The sequence below is a fragment of the Sitophilus oryzae genome, unplaced genomic scaffold, assembly GCF_002938485.1.
Source record: "Sitophilus oryzae breed Bouriz unplaced genomic scaffold, Soryzae_2.0 scaffold_682_pilon_pilon, whole genome shotgun sequence".
In the NCBI taxonomy this organism is placed as follows: domain Eukaryota; kingdom Metazoa; phylum Arthropoda; class Insecta; order Coleoptera; family Curculionidae; genus Sitophilus; species Sitophilus oryzae.
The window spans coordinates 853,712-874,646 of record NW_022147287.1 but is presented as its reverse complement, the minus strand read 5'-3'; the positions used below and the strand labels follow the sequence as shown (position 1 = coordinate 874,646).

The 20,935-nt window shown below is 31.7% G+C and overlaps 3 protein-coding genes across 6 annotated transcripts in view; 2 read left to right on the top strand and 1 right to left on the bottom strand.

Moving 5' to 3' along the window:
• The first annotated feature begins 34 nt into the window (after window positions 1-34).
• On the top strand, window positions 35-1,450 carry LOC115888081 (N-glycosylase/DNA lyase). The gene is made up of 5 exons (XM_030907657.1): window positions 35-205; window positions 260-589; window positions 654-936; window positions 985-1,179; window positions 1,235-1,450. The coding sequence occupies exons 1-5, from the start codon at window positions 123-125 to the stop codon at window positions 1,325-1,327; spliced, it is 984 nt and encodes a 327-aa protein (XP_030763517.1). The 5' UTR covers window positions 35-122; the 3' UTR covers window positions 1,328-1,450.
• LOC115888079 (serine/threonine-protein kinase VRK1-like) lies at window positions 1,449-6,995 on the bottom strand. Its single transcript, XM_030907654.1, has 10 exons — window positions 6,931-6,995; window positions 6,378-6,604; window positions 6,251-6,320; window positions 5,999-6,195; window positions 5,723-5,945; window positions 5,488-5,667; window positions 5,124-5,431; window positions 4,662-5,006; window positions 4,227-4,392; window positions 1,449-1,685 (listed from the first exon to the last, which is right to left on the bottom strand). Exons 2-10 carry the CDS (start codon window positions 6,567-6,569, stop codon window positions 1,477-1,479), a joined length of 1,890 nt encoding a protein of 629 aa, XP_030763514.1. The 5' UTR covers window positions 6,570-6,604; window positions 6,931-6,995; the 3' UTR covers window positions 1,449-1,476.
• LOC115888078 (sodium/potassium-transporting ATPase subunit alpha) overlaps window positions 6,780-20,935 on the top strand; it is a 173,980-nt gene continuing 159,824 nt past the window's right edge. For 3 of the 4 annotated variants that reach the window (XM_030907648.1, XM_030907647.1, XM_030907650.1), the window contains exon 1: window positions 6,780-6,988. In XM_030907648.1, coding sequence (XP_030763508.1) covers window positions 6,959-6,988 — 30 coding nt within the window. In that variant the 5' untranslated portion in view covers window positions 6,780-6,958. The remainder of the gene's footprint in view (window positions 6,989-20,935) is intronic. The other variant, XM_030907646.1, reaches the window with a different exon arrangement.

The window sequence follows — 20,935 nt, the reverse complement described above, 5'->3', positions numbered from 1 at the left end:
ATTAAATGATGTTTAAATGGTCACCTACCTATTTTTTTTAACTTAAATGTAATGAATCATAACCTATAAAAATTTTTGAAAACAAAAACGTTGAAAAAGTAAACAAACTTTCAAAATTCAAAATGGTTAAAGAATGGTTTAAATTAGCTTGTAAAAGTAGTAATTTACAATTAACAGGCACTCTAAATGGCGGGCAAAGTTTTAGGTAAGTATTTTAAAAGTTTTAATTATCATTTTAAACTCTTCTTGGACCGTGCAGGTGGAAAAAACTTGTTCAGGATAGCAAGGACCATTGGATAGGTGTATTCTCAAATAAAGTTTGGATACTACAGCAAGACTGCGATAGGATTTTATATCAAGTCTATGGAGCTGATCATGATAGTGATTTAAATGAACAATATTGTAATGAGCTGTTAAGCAACTATCTTCACCTAGATGTTGATTTATCAGAACATTATCCAAAATGGAGCGATCGAGATCCACATTTCAAAGAAGCTGCTAAGCAATTTTACGGTATCAGAATATTAAGACAAGATCCCACTGAAAATATATTTTCTTTTATTTGTTCACAAAATAACCACATTTCTAGGTATGCCTGTAATTATATTTAAGAAAGGCAAAGGTATTTCTACAGCACAACACTTTTCTTTCAGGATTTCAAGCATGGTAGAAAAACTAGCTCAGTATTATGGCAAGAAAATCTGTGATATTGATGGTACCTCTTATTATTCCTTTCCAGAAGTGAATGCTTTAGCAGATAATAGTGTAGAACAAAAATTGAGAAATAATGGTTTTGGATATAGAGCCAAATATATCAGTAACTCTGCCAAGACTATTGTTGAAAATGGTGGAAAGAAATGGTTGGATGAATTGTCAGAAATGAGCTATGTAGATTCCAAAAGAAATTTAATGTCTTTAATGGGAATAGGAGCAAAGGTAGTGACAAAATAAATGCTTTAGGTTAGTGCTAAGAATAGTATTAAGGTTGCAGATTGTATTTGCTTAATGTCTTTGGGTCATCTAGAAGCAATACCAGTTGATACACATATCTATCAAATTGCTGCCAGATTGTACATGCCAAAATTAGCTAAGCAAAAAACAGTAACTGAAAAAATTTACAATGAAATTGGAGATCATTTCAGAGGTTTATATGGACATTTAGCAGGATGGGCACATACTGTAAGTTTTTTTTAAACATTGATAAATGTAGTTAGGGAAAAATTGCTGTTTTTAGGTATTATTTTGTGCAGACCTAAAAAAATTTCAAGACACAGGGAGTAAAAAGGAGACAGTTAAAACAAAATCTAAAAAACAAAGAGTTTCTTAATTTATTTTAAGTTTTAATCATTGTAATAGGAATTAAGAAAATTGAAACATAAAACAATACTTTAGCTATTACCTATTATTATAAAAATCAGTCTCAGCCTGAATAAAAAAGTTTTTTTTTTAAATAAATAATACACTAAAATGCATATTTCATTCTGAATCTGAACCCTCTATTATAACGCCATTTGCTATTGGTGATTTAATAATTTTTCTTTTAGACCTTGAAGTAGACGCTGCTTGGTTGGTTTTCTTTTTTGATGCTATTTCTCTCATTTCATCATTATAGCCCAACAATTCATCTGCTTCTGTAATAGCTTTGCCATTGAGATCATCATTATTTTTACCTTTCTTCTTTGGTGCTAAATGAAATTTTATTATTTTATAGTATTATATCATAGTAGAAGGAAAAGAGTAGTTGCACTCTCCCAAATATTTTCTGCCAGTTTTTACAATCTGTCGAATAACGGCAGATTGCAGAGCATTTGAGTTCCGTCCGTCGACTTGCGAGGTTCGAGCGTTGCGTCCCAGCACAGAGACGGATTGACAAAAAATGAGTGCCTTACCGTATGCTGCTATTGGTTGTAGTCTTTGAATAAGAAGACTAAGGAAGGAGCATAATGATATCCATGTATTCATGCATGGTGGGCGAAAAAGCCACCATAAAAGCTCTCTAGGGTGGGGATCCCTGACAGTTCTGTTTGACGATTCATTTGACACATTTGAATTTGATTTGAAATTTTGTGGATTTGTCAGTCTTTACGGAGCTTATTTTATGTTATTTATTATTTATTCTACTACTGATAGTTGTATAAAGGTAGTAAATCTAGATGGAAATTGTGGCAGAACTTAAATTAACAGTGACACTATCGCGATTTATCGAAAAAGACTCTAAACTAGTTGGTTGTGTAGCGTGCGGTAGATCTCGGCAAAAATTGAGTGAAATAATGGAACAACTTTTCGCTAGTAAGTGACTATATAATATACATACATGTAGTAAACCGATCATTTATGAAATTCACTTAAATTAACTAAATTATATATTTTTCTTGCATTTTAGCTTTTATTTATTACTTGTCAAAGATTAGATGTCAAAGAATTTAGATACGTTAATTTTACTTACTTGCTTCAGTAGCGTATCGGATGTTTGTGTTAATAAATACTTATTATAACTTATCTATTTTTATTAGAATTATATATTTTTATAACAATTTTAATAACTACCAACATTTATTTATAACGTAAAATAAAACAACAAATTATTGAGTCTACCCCACGTCTACCCTACATCATAGTTTTACATTTTTTAAATAAAATTAGAACGACACTGATAAACCGGAATTTAAGTCGGCCATATTTGAGGCCCATCGCGGTGTACCTAAGATTTTTGATATGCTCCTTCCTTAGTCTTCTTATTCAAAGGTTGTAGTAATAATTCAAAAAATTGTGCTTTGAGTTTTTTTTGAGAGTCATTTGTGACGTACCATAACCGTGAATCGCCCTATACAGGGTGAGTCTTAAATAAGTGCAAATATTTTTAGGAGTAGTCATCGGCGTAACTATAGGGGTGCCCAGATACTGCTGGGCACCCCCCAGAGAAATCCTGAATTATGACTCTTGGCTATGTATTAATTTTTATTTGCTTGTGATGTAGTAAAAATTACGTTTTCTAGTTTTGTTTAGTTAATATTATTTTATTGTGTTCAAAAAATGTATTAATTTTTATTTTTTTTAGAATATTTGTAGGTATTTAAGTAATCTACGGGAACACAGTTTGATAACCAAGTCTATGACATTTATTGATAGAGAAATTCATGTAAAATTTTATTCAAAAAATGTGTTTTATAAAATTATTTTTCATTTTTAAAAAAAAACAAAAGCCCTGAGCCCCCCTGGGATCAACCCCAGGCCCCCCCAGGTCCACCCCAGGATAAATTGCTAGTTACGCTAATGGGAGTAGTATATTTTGACCCCAGAAATATGAGGATTTTTCTGTGCAATTTTTTCTTGAAAAAAAAATCTGGAATTTTTTTTAGTTTTTAGTCAAAAAACATAATTTGTTGATAATAAGGTAACTAGGGTTCAGAACCGGAAATTCCCGGTTCTTTGAGATATCAAGGAACCGGGACTCGAAATTATTAATTCCCGGTTCTTTCGGTACCTTCGGGACTCGGTAACAATAACTAAAAAAATATTCTTTTATTACATGAGAAAGTAGTGATGCTATTTCTCATTGTTCTTGCTTCTTTTCTCTTTTGAAATTTCTGTAATGTTTATTAGCTATTATTGAAGTTTAAATATGTTATTTTATTATTTAGTACAATGTGTTGTTCACAATGTATGAGTTATCCAATGAAAATCGCCTAACCAATATATTACTACAAAACAAACACATTAATGTTTAAACTTGTTTTAAATTAAAAAAAGTTGTAGAAAATCTTTGAAATAGATAATATAAAAATAAATCATTATATATTTTTTCCGCATTTCTTCATATCAGCAGGTTTTCAGATACAGAAATTGTTACTTACACGAAATGTGAAAATATTCTGTTTTCAAGCAAATTTTTACATGATGATCAATTTTTTTTATTTTATTTTATTGTAAACTCATATTTTCCTAAATACATCTCTGTGAAACTATGGCGTGTGCCACGACTATACTTTGCCTAGTTCTAGTTACAGACCACGACTATACAGCTCCCTCAGTGGTCACGGAACGCGGGAACAAGGTCATATAAAGTGGCAGAAAAAGAACAAAGGATTTGACAAGGAGTAAAGCTACTAGTTTCCTTATACTATGATTATATGCGAACTTGGTGTTTTACCATATTTTTTTTTCAATTTTATCTTAATTTTAACAAATAAATCAAAATATTAGTTTCAGTAAGTTTACAAAATTACCTTTATTGAGCCGTTTACGCATGACTTCCTTCATCGCATCCGTTAACCCTACAGCACTGTTAATATCATTCAGCGACATTGCTTGCCCTTTTTTTAAATTCGTTGCTTGATTTCTATTAGTGTTTACTTTCTTCCTTACCGTTACATTTTCTGAATCACTGTGAATCTACATAAAAAAAAGTTTTTATAATTTTTTAACCCTTATTTTGATAAAAAAAAACCGCGCCGCCAGAGGCCTTTGAAAAAACAATCTCTGTATTCATCATAAATTGATATAAAACCTGTCAAAATAAATAATTAAACGAAAAAAAAAGAGAATAGAGGTCCAGACACTGTCCCACAGAAGTTATCGCGAATTCTCATTTGATAGGCTACTACGACACCGTTTTTTTTTTATCGTACAGTATCTCAGTTGGAAGTCACATGAAACCTTACCATTTCTGTATCATTTTTCTTTGCCTTCTTTGATTTAGTAGTAGTTTTCTTAGCAACGACAGGCTTTTTGACTGGAGGCTCTTGTTCGCTGTCAGAATCACGATCGCTGTCATTAACCTCGATTTTTCTAGCCCGAAGGTTCCTTTTCTTTTCTGGAATGTCATCCTTTTTCCCTTGCCTCAGCTTTTTAGGCGGAGGCTCCTCTTGTTCGCTGTCAGATTCGTGATCGCTGTTATTTACTTCAATCTTTTTAGCTCTCATATTCTTTGTTTTGAAGTTCTCCTTTTTCAGCTTTGTTTTTGGCTTTGGAACAACTGTGGCATCACTATCACTTTGATAGTCACCCTGAAAGAATTAAGATATAATGAAACTTAGAGTTTGTCAATAAGATAACAACTGTCACTGTCAATGTATCCTCTCCTTGAACAAACTTTAACTGGTCTTTCTGTTAACTTTACTTACCTCTTCATTATCACTGTCATCCTGAATCACTGTAACTAAATCCTTGGGTTTTCCTGTTTTAGCAGCTTTCGGAGTGCTTTCCTCTGTATGTTTTGTCACTTTTTCTTTAGTTTTATTACTCCTGCTGTTAGGAACTGGCGTCTTCACCTTCCTTAAAGGAGTTTTCTTTACTGAAAACTGTAGAGGTGATGTCAGAGTACCGCTAGCTTCTTTAATACCTTCTGTGAATATTTTTTGAATTTTTTCATAATCAGGCTCTGTGTCGAATTTTAGGGTTTTTAAATATTTCAGGAAATTCACGATTCCTTCTAGAAATACAAAGAAAATAAAGACTGCATTTGTGTAGGAATTATTTTTTAAATACTCGGAGCAGATTTTGATCCAAAACACGATTTCACCATTTTATCGACTGTTGACATGCTTTCCTCCTTACTATTTTGTACCTTTTTGGGATCCTTTAAGTTATCTTCCCAAGGGAGTTTACAGCCCAACCAATGGATCATATTATAAGCTAGAATTTCTAAATCGCCTCTGCGTGTTTGGACTACAATTAGAAGAAACAGACAAAATTACATGTAAATCTCTATTAGATGTAGTACCTCCTTGATGGGCATCTCTACTTAAGTACTCTATAGTTCCATCATGGGCTTTTTTAGGATTAGGTTTAAATTCCTTGTCCAAGTTATATTTTGTAGCAAGACCAAAATCTACTAAATATACTTGTTTGTTTTGAGTTTCTTTTGATAATCCCATAAGCAAATTTGCTGCTTTAATATCAGCATGGACATAACCCTTCTCATGCATATATTTTAACACATCAATCTAAAAAATAAAATATTAAAATAATTGTATTAAAAATGTATGATTAATTTTACTATCTGTATGCCCAGTTTAAATACTGTGTCTGTGGGGAATTCTTTGCCATTTTCGAGATACAGTTTATGCAGATCTGATCCAAACTTATCCATTACTAGAAACCTGTATTTTTCACCTTTGTATTCGAGAGATCCTGATCCGTAATATACGGGCATACCAAGCATTTTAAGACCGTTGTCTCTCTTGAAACTTTCAACTAAAATTTAAACATGAATTACTGTAAGGCAACGTAAGCATTAACGATGACATACTATCAGCAAGTTTGGCATTTCTAATATAAAAATTGACTTCAACAAATAAAGGCCCATTTTCATGGGGTTCCTAAAACATAAACGTGATTTTGTTAAACAGATCTGTGACGTTTAATAATAAATTTACAATTTTCACGACATAAGGGTACTTATTTCCTTTAGCTCCTTCTTCTTGGGCACTATATATTTCCCCAAATCCACCTTTACCAATTGATACTCCCAAACTCCACTTCTTTTTGCCAATGTCTTCTAAGATTATGCCTTTCGGTAATGGTTCTGCAAATTTGTACCCATTAGCTGCTTTCTTTTTAGGTGGCATTATTAATAACAAACAAAAAACACAACAAATTAAAACTGAAAAATGTATAATTTAAAAATTAAAAGGCAAGAACCACCGATGTAACATCACTTTTTATACAAACAAGAAAAAACCGCGCGTTTCACTGGCTAGTTATAAAATTAAAATTCCTAAACTAACGTCAATTGTCAAATTCAATTCGTTGACTTTTGACTTTTGACAATTCATTTAAACAAGACTATTTTTTAAATAGTTTTTTGTATAAAAATCATTTTTTTTGTATGATTCAATAAGTGATAAATGTTTTAAAACTAACTATAAATGTTGTGATTGATTACAAGAGTGTTTTTGAAGCGCCGGTGGTAGAACAAGGGTTACGTACCCCTATTTTCATTAACGAATCGGTGATAATGGCCTCAAAGGGACAGCTAAACGACGAGGTAAGTACAAGTTGCATTTGAGGGGAATGATCTCGATATTTATTTATATTATAAAACGTATCGAAGCAGTGCCAGACGAACGTAATCTTATCTTTTGATAAGCTTCATCGGTATTTTTTTTACATGATAACGCTCGATAAACGCAGCGAGAATCTTCAGCAAAGGCCACACCTTTTTCACATTTTTTTTATGAATTTCTGAGTTCTATTGTTTGTTGAGACTATTGTGGTATTATTTATAAAATTCTGTTTATTATATTTAAAGTTATTTAAAGGGGTTCCTCTTAAAAACCAGTATGTTCTATTTTTGTTAAAATGTTTATGTACCTACTTATGCATATTTTTAAAATTAATGATTATGGATTAGTAATAATGATCCTGGAATTATTTATAATAGGTCTATGAAATTATAATCATAAGCCTAGGTATGGCGAATGTTTTTGCAAGGTGTACAAGTATTATTTACCAGTTAGGTATTGAATAATATACATATTATGTGTTTACATATATTGCGGTTGTATTTTTTTTTAGATTTTAGCATCTTTGCAAATTGGTTACGATTTGAATAAATTACATAACTTCAGTTCAGGAATGCAAATGCGATATTGCAAAAAGCTACCATATTTTAGCATGAACAATTAACACTAATCACAGTAGGCACTGAAATAACAAATAGGTAACTAGTTTTAATTAATGTTTTATTTGAAATCGATTTTGAAGCGATTTTAAATGAGATGATATGCTATTATGTAATACCGCATGATAAAAAAACGGCGTCAAAGACGGTTTGGGAATGACAATCGGTGATAATTTTGCCGAGGTTAATCTGTAGATGCCGCACAGTGGGCGAAGGCGATACGGCGAGACAGAACCTCCTATTTTTTAAGCTTTTTTTCAAGACTTTATTACCTACGGAATTAAAGTTATAAACTTTATCCTGCTCGATACATGTCGAAATAATTTCGTAGTAGGCTTTGAGCATACCATAAACAATTGAAAGTGTTAGCAACATTTTGTACCCAAGCGAGCGTCTATTTTGCATGTACAGGCGAAACAAACTTGACACTAATTTTTGAGTGAAGTTATTTTTAAAATAAAACATATTGTGATGGTTGAATATAATAGAGGTAAGTTAGCTTCAGATCATTATAGATTTTAATTATTATAGTGGTTGCTTAGTTTATACTCTTGCCTTTTTGGACTGATATATAATTACTTATATTTTTAATAATTTTGCCAATTGCCACAGGTGGAAATACAAAGTAATCCAAAGTACTATTTAATTCTCATTTTAAATAAAACTTTATAAATCGCTCTTCGACATAATGTCAAGTCAAGATCATTTGCCCGTTCTTGCCCGTTTAGCCATTTTTAACAATATTTCACTGTTGCTGCAGTGAAGCTAGTCAAATCTTTTAGTGCATTTGTAAAAGGAATAAATTCATAACTTTCGAACCAAAGCAGATATGAACATGCGGTTTTCAGATTTATGATTAGTAAAATATGTTCTACTTTTTAATATGCTTTTTTTGTTGGTAAAAATTAATGGCGGATCCAAATGGCAGACTTTTTATTTATTAATAATTTGTCTCAAATTTGGGGTATGAAATATTATTTTATTAATAGAGGCTTACAACTAACAGCATAAAAATAAAATAAATAAAAACACTTTTTTAAGTTAAACGAGTTTGTTAAAGAATTCCACTAAAAATTACAATCAAGTACAGGGTGTTCATTTATAATGTGCCTCTCTTTAACTTCTTTGTTTTTCTCATTAGAAAAAAAATGTTCTAGACAAAAGTTGTAGGGTTAAATGTGAACTATTTGCACAATATATTTTTTCATATACAGGGTCTTGTATAAACGCGTGACAGGTCAAAATGATATATTTTTAATATATTAATAAAAAATGCGATTCCAGTCATTTTTTTCTCGCTTCAGCCTTTGCAGCCATACGCTGAACATCTCATCATACTAAACCACACAGTTTATAAATTTAAAACAAAACAGTTGTCACAAAAAACAAAAAAATTCGCTCGGTGTCACCTCGAAATCTTGTCACCATAGTATGGCCGCCGATCGAATTTTGGCCTCATTAACCGATCACGGGAGAATATGCGTGTTACCCGTCCCCTCTCTTTCCTTGTCTATGCCTAAAATGCTTAGTTTCGGAGATACAGGGTGTAGAAGTTTCATTTTTATTTTGATTTTTTTCCAAATAATTTCTAAAGTAACGTCAATATTTGGATAAAAATTGGTGTCCTGGGAGTTTTTTGACATGAGAAATCTAATTTTGATGTCAATATGACTCCTATTTGTAGGAAGCGCCACCTACATGTGCTTTAACGAGTAAAGTTGTGTTTTGAAGAGTAATAACTTTTCGCCTGTACCTGTATAAAACTACAGAGTGCAAAAATATACATTTTAGTGACTTTTTACGTAAAAAATGTCTCTTGGTAAAAATCAATACGAGCAACCGTTCTCAAGATATTTAGAATGGAAATAGTCAATACATGTCATTATTGACAAAAAATAAACACGTTGAGTAGATAGTTATTTGACTGAAATAGTAAATTTGGGAAATTTTTATTTTTTCAAATTAATCAATAAATTTTTCTGCAAAAAATGACAATAAAACAGTTTCTGATGAACTTTTAGCACAAAAACATTTCAAATTTATGATTTCAGTCTAATAACTATTTAGTCAACATGTTGAATGAATGTCAATGATGACAGGTATTGATAATTTCTATTCCGAATATCTCGATAACCATGACTCGTGCCGATTTTTACCAACTGACCTTTTTTACATAGAAAACATCGTAAATGTATATTTTTTTACTCATTAGTTTTATACAGGTACGGACGAAAAGTTATTACTCTTCGAACCAGTTAAAAATATGTAGGTGGTGCCCTCTACAAGTAGGAGTCATATTGACATCAAAATCCAAATTTCTCATGTCAAAAAACTCCCAGACACCAATTTTCATGCAAATATTAACGTGACTTCAGAAATTATTTGGAAAAATCGAAATAAAAATGAAACTTGTACACCCTGTATCTCTGAAACTCGGCATTTTAGAACATACATTTATACGAACTTTTTTACTTATTTTCATCTGCATAATATGCTGCCAAAGTTTCCGGAATATAGTTCGGACCACCCTGTAGAGTGTTTGATATCAAAATTCATAAAAAATTGCCGAGAATTTAAGTATGTAACTTTTTATTACTTTCTCTATGGTATGTAATAAAAAATGGAGGTACCCTTAGGTACCCATTTAAAATAAGAAAGTTGCTGTCAACTTCCGGTATTTCCGGAAGTGCCGCCATATTGAAAATATTTTTAGTCGATAGATCTCGTTGTGAAACAGTGATGTGCAAGAAATCTCCGATCTACATATGGTAGTTCTCTAGAAACTTCTAATGCACGCTCAGCCTGGGACATCCTGTATAGCATCATGCATTGCTATCAGCTTGGTTGCACAGTCCACAATAGAAAATAAATTGCTTTTTCTGTCGGTGACGGTAGGTGGAGAATAGGGAGAGATAAAATATTGACCGATATCCAGAAATAAATGAATGGTTCGAAAAGAAGAAAAAAAATTGAAAAGCTATCGAAACATGTTTCTTCTTAATTGAATCTATGAAGAGTAATTGCTTTACTCCAGCTTTAGAAAAGCTATATGATGTTTTTTTAAATAAAACCAATAATTTTTATTAAAGAAACGGTTTTTAACAGGTATTTTTATTATGGTGTCTTGCCAATCTTTAAGTACGTTTTTTACTTTATACCATGTGAAAAAAAACTAAACGAAATATGTATATCTAGGTATAGTATAAGTTACAAGGGAAAACGAAACTATCTTTTTCGTAAATTGTCTATTTCTAATTCGAAATAGGCTGATTATTTGAATGCTGACGACAGGGTGCAAGCACAATTTAAAAAAAATATACTTAAACCATAAAATTCTACGTAAAAAGGTGCTTTGGAAATTTTTTCATAAAAATACAAAATTTTCCATAGCAAAAAAGTTACAGCGATTTGTTAAAAATGCACATTTTTGAAAAGCAACCTGTAACTCCGAAACGGTAACAGATATCGATATACTGTTTTTACCATCATGTTTTTGATAAAAATTGAGCTCCAGACACCGATATTAGTTTTCGTCTATCTTCTATAGAAAAGGGTGTTTCCTTTTAAAAGGGTCCAATTTGGCCCACCCTGTACCTAAGTACAGGGTGTTCCACTAAGAATAGCTCTCGGCTGTATCTCGGAAACTATTAGTCGTAGAGCACCACTTTATTTTAGCAGATAGGCGAAAATGGTTCTAACAAAAAAGATCCAAAATTTACTGAAGATTATGAATCTATTATTTATAGTACACCTTATCTAGGCAAAACTTCGAAAAAATCCATTTTCTTGTTTTCCATAGCATTTGTGCCCTCTAGCGGCCGTTCTACAAACTTAAAACTGATTTCCATCAATTTGTCATAGTCTCTTTAGTTATAAATATTTTTTTCCGCAAGCCCTTAGAGTAATAATTTCCGAGATACATCCGACAACTGTTTTTAGTGGGACACCCTGTACAAGTAGTGTTGAGATTCCAGGGATTATATTATTTCAAAGACTGGGTGATAATATTTTGTAATTAGTTTTGTTTTATAAACTTTTCAATAATAATAATTATTATTAAATAGAATTAATTGATATTCTTTGGTTTACTGATTCTATTTTTATTTTTAACGGCTTTGGCTGCTCAAATTATTTCCCGTTCTACAGAATTGTCGAGAAACTATATCTAAACAGAAAATATATTGAAAATAAAATGTCAAGTACAAAATACGAATTGAATTTGAAAAAGGAAATGACAGTACGTTGCAACTTGAATTATTTGATGCAGACAACAATCTGCATCATAAAAATCACTTATTCTTGCTAGCGTTGCGAATAATAACTTTTTTATTGCACAGTTCTATAATATGGTGATATTTGCATCATAATATAATTTTATTATTATTGCTAGTGTTACGAATAATAATATTTTGCTCACGTAATGCTTTATATGCTGATAAAAATAATAAAATAAATTATATGCTGATATATTCTTATAAAATATTACTCTATAGAAAATAGAGTTTGCAGGCTATAGAGGATTTATTTTCTGTACATTTTCCAAATAGGCCTATTGCTTGCAAATTCACAATTTAAAATGTAATTGAATTATTTTAAGGAAAAGGAACAGTTATTAAAGACTGTAAGAGTACAAAGATTGTTCGCACAAGGGTCGTCTGGCTTTCGAAGCGGAATCGTCTCAAACTCCGAGCGAACATCCCTCCACTCTATCTTCGTACATCATTCGTGGACCTACTATTATTTACTTACTTACTTACTTACTGCCATTACTCGCTGACGAGTATTTGACACGCATCAGAAGATGGTTACGCAAGGCGTTTTCTTTTATGAGCTTTTCTGTGACTGAAAAGCCCGACACGTGATGTTATCTGTAGGGCGCGGATTCTAGGCAAAATGCCTTTTTAGTTTGGGTCCAGGCAAATAAAAAAAACTTTTAGAAAAATGCGTTTTAGAAAAAACTAAGTATTTTGAGACCTATTATTGGCCTAAATGCCTAAGCTGACTTTATACGCCTAAAACAGAATTTTAGCACCTATAGTTTTTTTTAAAAATACCTAAAATAGGCCATTTAGTTTATTTACCATTTATTTTATGTCTTTTTTAATTTTTCAAACAGTTACACGTAAAGTTATAATGATTGTATAGATAAATTTATTTAAAATTTAAGTAGTTTTTTTTTAATGAAAAAATACTCGCCAATATGAAACATGAATCGATATTTTCCCAAAAATCCAATATCTAACATTATTGTATTAATATTAATACACGCGTTTATAACGTTCAAATATATGTATAATAAAACAAAGAAAAAAACAATACAGACAGGTTATAATATGAAAAATAGGTTTATTTAATTTAACCAAAAACTTTTAAAGTTTTAAATACCTATCTGCCTATTTAGTTTACAAATGTACTTATATAAAAAATAATATGGTCAAAAAATTACTTAAAACCTCGCTTAAAACCCTCTTAGAATCTTTATTTTCTTTCAATTCATTTTTATTCGCACTTCAATGAATACGCGGCTACTAACTACATAACTCTTTTAAACAATGTCAAAAAGGTGTTTCTGAAATCTCCTTTACGAGTCACTATCATAAGCTTTACCTGAACTGGCACTTCCTCCTGAACCAGTGCTGACGCGCTGTGGAACCTGGATCGAAACAGCTGTATTTTATGCAGAAAACTTTGATGATATTAAATCTGTGAGAATACTGCACCCATTAAAAAAAAATAATTAATTTTAGCTCTTTGTTTTAACAAATAACATTACTTCCGTTGCAAATAATAATGATTATTATTTTTATGCTATAAAAGTAAGCCTATATTTGGTATAAATACAATAAATTGACCAACCCACGAAAATTAAGGCCTAAAGCTTAAAAACCTATCAAATACCTTTTTATGTCTTATATTTTGGGACACCCTGTATATCTGGATTTCCCCAAGGGTGACAGCTTGTCATCAGCCGGATATGGAAAATAGACATACAGATCTATAATAATCCGTCATAAAAAAAACTTAATCCCACAATTGGCACTTTACTTTGAATAAGAAGACTAAGGAAGGAGCATAATGCTATCCATGTATTCATGCATGGTGGGCGGAAAAGCCACCATAAAAGCTCTCTAGGGTGGGGATCCTTGACAGTTCTCTTTGACGATTCATTTGACACATTTGAATTTGATTTGAAATTTTGTGGATTTGTCAGTCTTTACGGAGCTTATTGTATGTTATTTATTATTTATTCTACTACTGATAGTTGTATAAAGGTAGTAAATCTAGATGGAAATTGTGGCAGAACTTCAATTAACAGTGACACTATCGCGATTTATCGAAAAAGACTCTAAAATAGTTGGTTTTGTAGCGTGCGGTAGATCTCGGCAAAAATTGAGTGAAATAATGGAACAACTTTTCGCTAGTAAGTGACTATATAATATACATACGTGTAGTAAACCGATCATTTATGAAATTCACTTATATTAACTAAATTATATATTTTTCTTGCATTTTAGCTTTTATTTATTACTTGTCAAAGATTAGATGTCAAAGAATTTAGATACGTTAATTTGACTTACCTGCTTCAGTAGCGTATCGGATGTTTGTGGTAATAAATACTTATTATAACCTATCTATTTTTATTAGAATTATATATTTTTATAACAATTTTAATAACTACCAACATTTATTCACAACGTAAAATAAAACAACAAATTATTGAGTCTACCCCACGTCTACCCTACATCATAGTTTTACATTTTTTAAATAAAATTAGAACGACACTGATAAACCGGAATTTAAGTCGGCCATATTTGAGGCCCATCGTGGTGTACCTAACATTTTTGATATGCTCCTTCCTTAGTCTTCTTATTCAAAGGCACTTTAGGGAAAAATCCGGGTTCTACTGCCGGACTAATGTATAAAATGAGAGTAAGAAGTCTGGAAATTACAAAATTTTTATTTCGTTTAACATTTCAATTCTTCAATTTATGTACATTCTGTATTACGATTATTGCTTAAAATTGAAGGAAGAATTGAAATATGCAATAATATACAGGGGGTTGTAGCTTTTTTACGGTACCTCCTATATTTTACAGAATAATCGACCGTTTCCATACATAAAAGCGACCTTGTACTCGTATAAAGTAAAAACTTTGGCCATTTTGTATTTTTTAAAATATTAATCCATTCCAGGTGTTTTTAAATCTGGATAATCGGATTTTTGGATCGGCTACCGTCGCCTTCCAACCTTTGTGACGCAATCGGCGTTTCCGGTCGCGTCTGTTGACGTCACCGGTGCGACAAATGGCCGACAATCATCCGCTAGTTATCTCATTGAGTGGCGGTGGCATGTGACTCATTTAGAGCACTTTAAATCGGCATACGCGCACAATGGATGTGTGTTAGTGGAACGAAATTGGTCTTTTTTTTATTGTCGTGTCAAAATTTCGAAATCTTTAAGGCGTTGGAGAACTATTAACATTATAATATGTGTGTATTATCATTTAAATGAATGTAGAGAAGATCTAGCTTCTCTTCATTCTCTTCTTGTCCTGATCTTGTCTCGAAATCAAGACAAGATTAAAATTGAAATTTTCAAAAACTTGGTGACCCCTACTGACTGACTTACCGCTGGCTTTAGACACATAAAAATTAGCAAAAAGATTCTTACTACCTGATATGAGATTAATTAAAAGATTACAACTACCTGATATGAGACTTTACTACAAATTACAAACAGTATACCAAAAGTATGGTAATAGCAAAACAATTTCCGATGCACGTGATCAACTTTGAGTGACAAGCGATGGCGACAGCACTGCCAGATTGTGATGGATTTATGAGATGAATCTTAATTTAAAAGTGACAAACAATATATTTATTATATCACTTTTTAAATATTTTTACGTTTTATTTTTAATTTAATAACTAATATTTTTGTAATTAACTGATTTATTTGTTTTATAGCTTATTTTACTATTATATATTGGCCAAAAATAGTCCATTATGAAAATTATTCTAAGCGTTATTATGGGTTATTTATTTATTTATTGATGTACATCTTACAACGCTACAAGTGGTAATTAATACTACAAGTGGTATTAATGCTATAAACTAATAATCACAGAATTTAATAAAAACTAACGTAGAAATAACTTTGAAAGTAGTGTAATTTGCTTATCAATCAAACTTACTTCTCTGACTGCAGTCAAGGGTAATAAAGGACCTTTATTGTCACGTTTTCAAAATAGTTTATCAGGGAAGCTATAAGCTCTTTGCTTCGACTGTTTAAATGCTTCAGCATATTTTCAGCACACAATTTCAAGAAATGCAATACAAAAACTCGAAAATTTAGTTCTTAAAAGAACTGTTTGTGCTTAAAAGTAGACCTGTTCTGTGTTGAGATTTGAACACGTTAGGTTTCGGTGTTGAGATTTGAACACACTATTTCAGTCAGTGTACCGGTGTCAATACTGACACCGGTGTTTATCTCAACACCGGTGTTCATTTCAGCACCGGTGTTCATTTCAGCACCGGTGTTCATTTCAACACCGGTGTTTATCTCGACACCGGTGTTCATCTACAACACCGGTGTTTATCTTGACACCTGTGTTTACCTCAACACCGGTGTTTATCTCGACACCGGTGTTTATCTCGATACCGATGTTTATCTCAACACCGGTATCACAATGACCACCGATATGTCGAGATCAACACCGGTGTCGGTGTCGATGTCGATGGTGCCGTTTTTTTTTAGTTTTTTTAATGTAATATTTTTTAGTTTATTTTACAGCTACGAATTTTTGTTTCTTTATGTTTTGTTTTGTTTTCTATTTGTTTTTGATTAAACATTTTTTTACTTTATAGTTGTTTATCTGACGCTTCCACTTTATTTTAGTAATTAGTCTGACAAACAAATTATATTTAAATATGAAAGCTTTAAGTTAAAGCCGGTGCGCTTTATAATAAACGATAAAAATAAGCACCGATACGACATTATTACTATCAGGTTTATTTTGAACTTATTAACATTATTTATTTTTTAACCCGTTTACCAAACACCGGTGTCGATATCAAATCCGGTGTCGTAGTCAAAACCGGTATCGAGGTGAACACCGGTGTCCAGACAACGGTGTCGAGATGAACACCGGTGTTGTAGATGAACACCGGTATCGGAACGAACACCGGTGTCGGTGTCAACACCGATGTCGGTATCAACACCGGTGTCGTTGTCAACACCGGTGTCGGTGCCAACACCGGTGATAAAACGGTGTTCCGGTATTTGGAACAGGCCTACTTAAAAGTACTAGTAATTTAAAAAAAAAGACTGAAAATTGCCAAAAAAACGAGAATTACTCACAAAGATTCAACAACAACACGATATTATAAAAAATAATGACTGACATTAGGATAATTATTGTCAAATAATAAACGACAACCTTGTTGAAAACGACGCAATGTGACCAACATAGCGATAATAAAATTCGGTTTAAACTAATTTTTGCAACTTTAATCTAAATAAAATATGTTACAATCATTTGCTCTAGAAAGTAAAATGAAGAGCTGCTCGGTATCTTAAATTATACAACAAATTTAAACATTTTTGCCAAAATTTCATTTAGTCAGGTTTATAGACTTTAGTGTCGATATGATTGATGACGTGCATCAGAAAATGTTTTGCGATTACCGTAGGTGCAGTAGGCCGTGTACAGGCAAAAAAAACTTTTTTAACCTAATGAAAAATTAATAACAAAGTAAAAACACATTCTTTGTCATTTAAATTGAATATTTTATCTACCAAGTCCTTAGATCTCCAAAACTTTTATATTATTACAAAAGTCTCTCCTTTCTACCGGGAAAGCAAAGACATTCTCTAAAGTCTAAAGAATTCATGTCCAAATTTGAGACCTCTGTTCTTTGACATTGAACCAAGGTCGAAAGTTGAATTGAAAACGAAGGGCCGGAGAGAATGAACAGGGCTGGCGAACAGGGTGGGGGGAGGGAGGGTTGAAAAGATACACAACGGCACCACAGCCCTTGAGAAAATGGAATATTTGCGGTCTCGTTAGAAAGAAATTAAAGGCAGTAATTTAAAAATGATTAAGGTCGCTCTGGGAATTAAGTTTCGCAAACTGAATTTGAAAAAAGTCTACAGGAAAGTTAAATTTTAGGGATATGGAGTTTTTAAAAGTTTTTTTTTAATGAAACATGCAAAATATTGGTTTGGTTTTGAGTTATATCTGTGGTTCTTAATGTATATTAATTACAGTGGAAATTACCTTACAAGAAAAAAATTTGGTGTACAATTTACACATTTTTTTAATCACTGGATTATGTTACAGTGAAATCCATTAAATGTTAACGATCACTAGAAAATGCTAACAATAATTAAGCATTGGAATGTCGTATTTTAAAGAAATTTGTCGACTTTTACTAGTAATTGTTATAGCAGTCGCTAGTGAGAGTATCATTTACTAAAATAGTAAAAGTCATTCTATGAAACTAAAAATAAATAAATATATAATAAAAAATTAATGTATAGGGTGTCCCATTTTCATGCGCTTTAGGGGTTTCTCGTTTATAAGTAGAGATACAAAGATGCCGTTTTCACATCACTGCGATACCTTTTTGTGAAACTAAATATTAGAGATGTGCATCAAATCGCAAACCGATTCAATTGCAACCTGCGATTGGCTCTCATAGGAAACTGCGATTTGCGATTTATTCTATTTGCTGCGATTGTGATTTTGTAAACTAGGACCGTAATAACCTACTATCTGCGAATTTGAATTTTTAGGAGTTGCGATTTAATTTGCGATTTTGTTGCGAATGTAATTCTGTGGTCCATTGAAGCAATTTATAATTGCGATTGAATATTTTCTCTAATTTTATTTATTTACAGAGAAGGTATTATTTTCTAGGGTCAAGATCATAATATACTGGGTGTTTCTCAACAGTGGTTCGCCTCTATAACTTTTTGATTTTTTCTGATAAAAAACACGAGATTTGGTATGTTAGCATATGACATAAATTAGGATTAATTGACGTATTCAATTCGTTTGGATCACTTCCTGTTTCACCAAACTAAACCAAATAAATCAATCAAATAATAATTTATTTGACGTCAAATTTAGGTTATTGACTATTCCACCCTAGTTTCTGTATGTAAAATTAGAGCACAAGTGCATAAAATATATCAATAATTCTGATTGATAGGGTGTTTAGCTAAAAGCTGCACAAGTTCTCGGTGCAGTTTATTAAGAAAAAAACGACGGAAAGCAACATTATCTGGTTAAATTAAATAAAATAATAGTTATTTTTATACAAGTTTTAAAAAATATTCAGAAATTATTATTTCAAGGAATTTATTACGAGTAGAAAAAATATTGTGCTGGGTTGGCGTTGGTTTCTATATAATTTGACAAATAAATAAAGCTGTCTCTTTAGTTGTCAGTTTTGAGCTCGGTTTTGAGTCAATATTTTTTAATTCCTTTTCGTGCCGATTGCTGATTGAATTGGAGCCAGAAATGGCTCAAAACGAAATAAGTAAATTACCAACAAATATTTAGGCTGATGATTATCCAAACTACTTCCATTTAAACCCCGAATAACTTATGAAAAGGAATACAAAAATTTTCAAAAATGGAAGCCATTAAAAAAAATTATTTTTGAAAATAGATATATAGTATATATTTTTTAGAAAGCTCATGACAAGGCAATAAAATAAAACAATAATATACGGGGTGTCCCATTTATAAAAAAACATAAATTTGAGTCTATGAAATATACGATAACCAAGATACGAAGGGGTCGAAAAGGCTAACATTTTAAGATTCGTCCTTTATTTCAGGAACAAATCTGTGTGTAGCATCTTTAGTTTCATATAAAAATATTACAATGATGTCAAAAACGCATTTTTGTTTCTCCTCTTATTAAAATGGAACACACTGTACAGTGTACAGGGTGGCTCGAATTCGACAGTCATCATTGGGATTTCGGAAACCGTAAGAGATACAGGATCGGTTAAATGGAAGCAAAGTTGCGCAATTTCATGCTCAATAAAATGCCGTATTGCATTTTGAAAAATTCCGAATACTTCCGAGTATATTCGAAAAAAAAAAGGAATTTTCAATTTTGTTTTCTATTGTTTCCTGGCTTTATTTGTTAAAATAACTTAAAATGAAAAACACATTTTCATGGCCACTTTTTCTGCTCTATAACTCTGTGTGATTAAATATTGACTCTGACGTTTCGGCTTCTGGCGACCATCATCAACTTAATTTTTTTAAATACGGACCTGATTTTTATTTTCAATTTAATTAAATCCTTTCATCACTCTTAAAACACTATATATAATCACTCACCGACGTTTCGTACAGAAAATTCCATCACCAGAATATTTTATGCAAAAAAAAATAAAAATGCAATACGACATTTTATTGAGCATGAATTGCGCAACTTTGCCTCCATTTAACCGATCCTGTATCTCTTACGGTTTCCGAAATCCCAATGATGAGTGTCGAATTCGAGTCACCCTGCACAGTAAAATTTGTCCATTATATTATTTGTCTTTAATACTTATCTTCTGCTTGAACCTATTCAGTACATAGTTCTAGAAATTAGATTATGAATCATTAAATCTTTATTATTCCAAATATTTAGTTAGATTTCTTTCTTCCAAATTCATATTCCAGTCATCTTTTGTTATTACTGTTTTCTAGTTCTTTAGGGTATCTTAAAACTACTTTTGGTCAATTCGTATATTATGAAATTTTTCTTAAATCTCTTTCTTTCGATTCTTTCAAGCTTAAAGATATTTTCTTTCACACCGATGCTGAAACCTACAGACAAGCAACTATTATTCACTTTGGACAGCCCAGCATCGACCTGGAGTAGAGCGTAGAGGAAAGTGTAATAAATAAAACGGTAATATCCGATCTCTAAAGTCATTAATTTGAAAATGATAAAGCTCTTTTTTTACGGAAGCTTTCGATGATTAATTTTTGATGATGAAACAGAGTGTACTCTATATTTTTAATAAACACGATGGACATGTATTTTGGTGGTAAAGTAGGTCAGTGGAAATTTTCCTGTTTGTGTCGAATCATCGATTCGACGGAAGTAAACATGGCTATTTTCATATTTTACACAATTTTCAGGACGAGTCGAATACGGAAGGAAGGTCTTGCATTTTATCGAACGTTCTATTTTTGGATTCTAACGTATCGGACTTTGAATTTTAATGAACGATGCCCTAAAGCAATATTTTCCTATTCCAGACAGTAATATTCTTGTAATATACAGGATTAC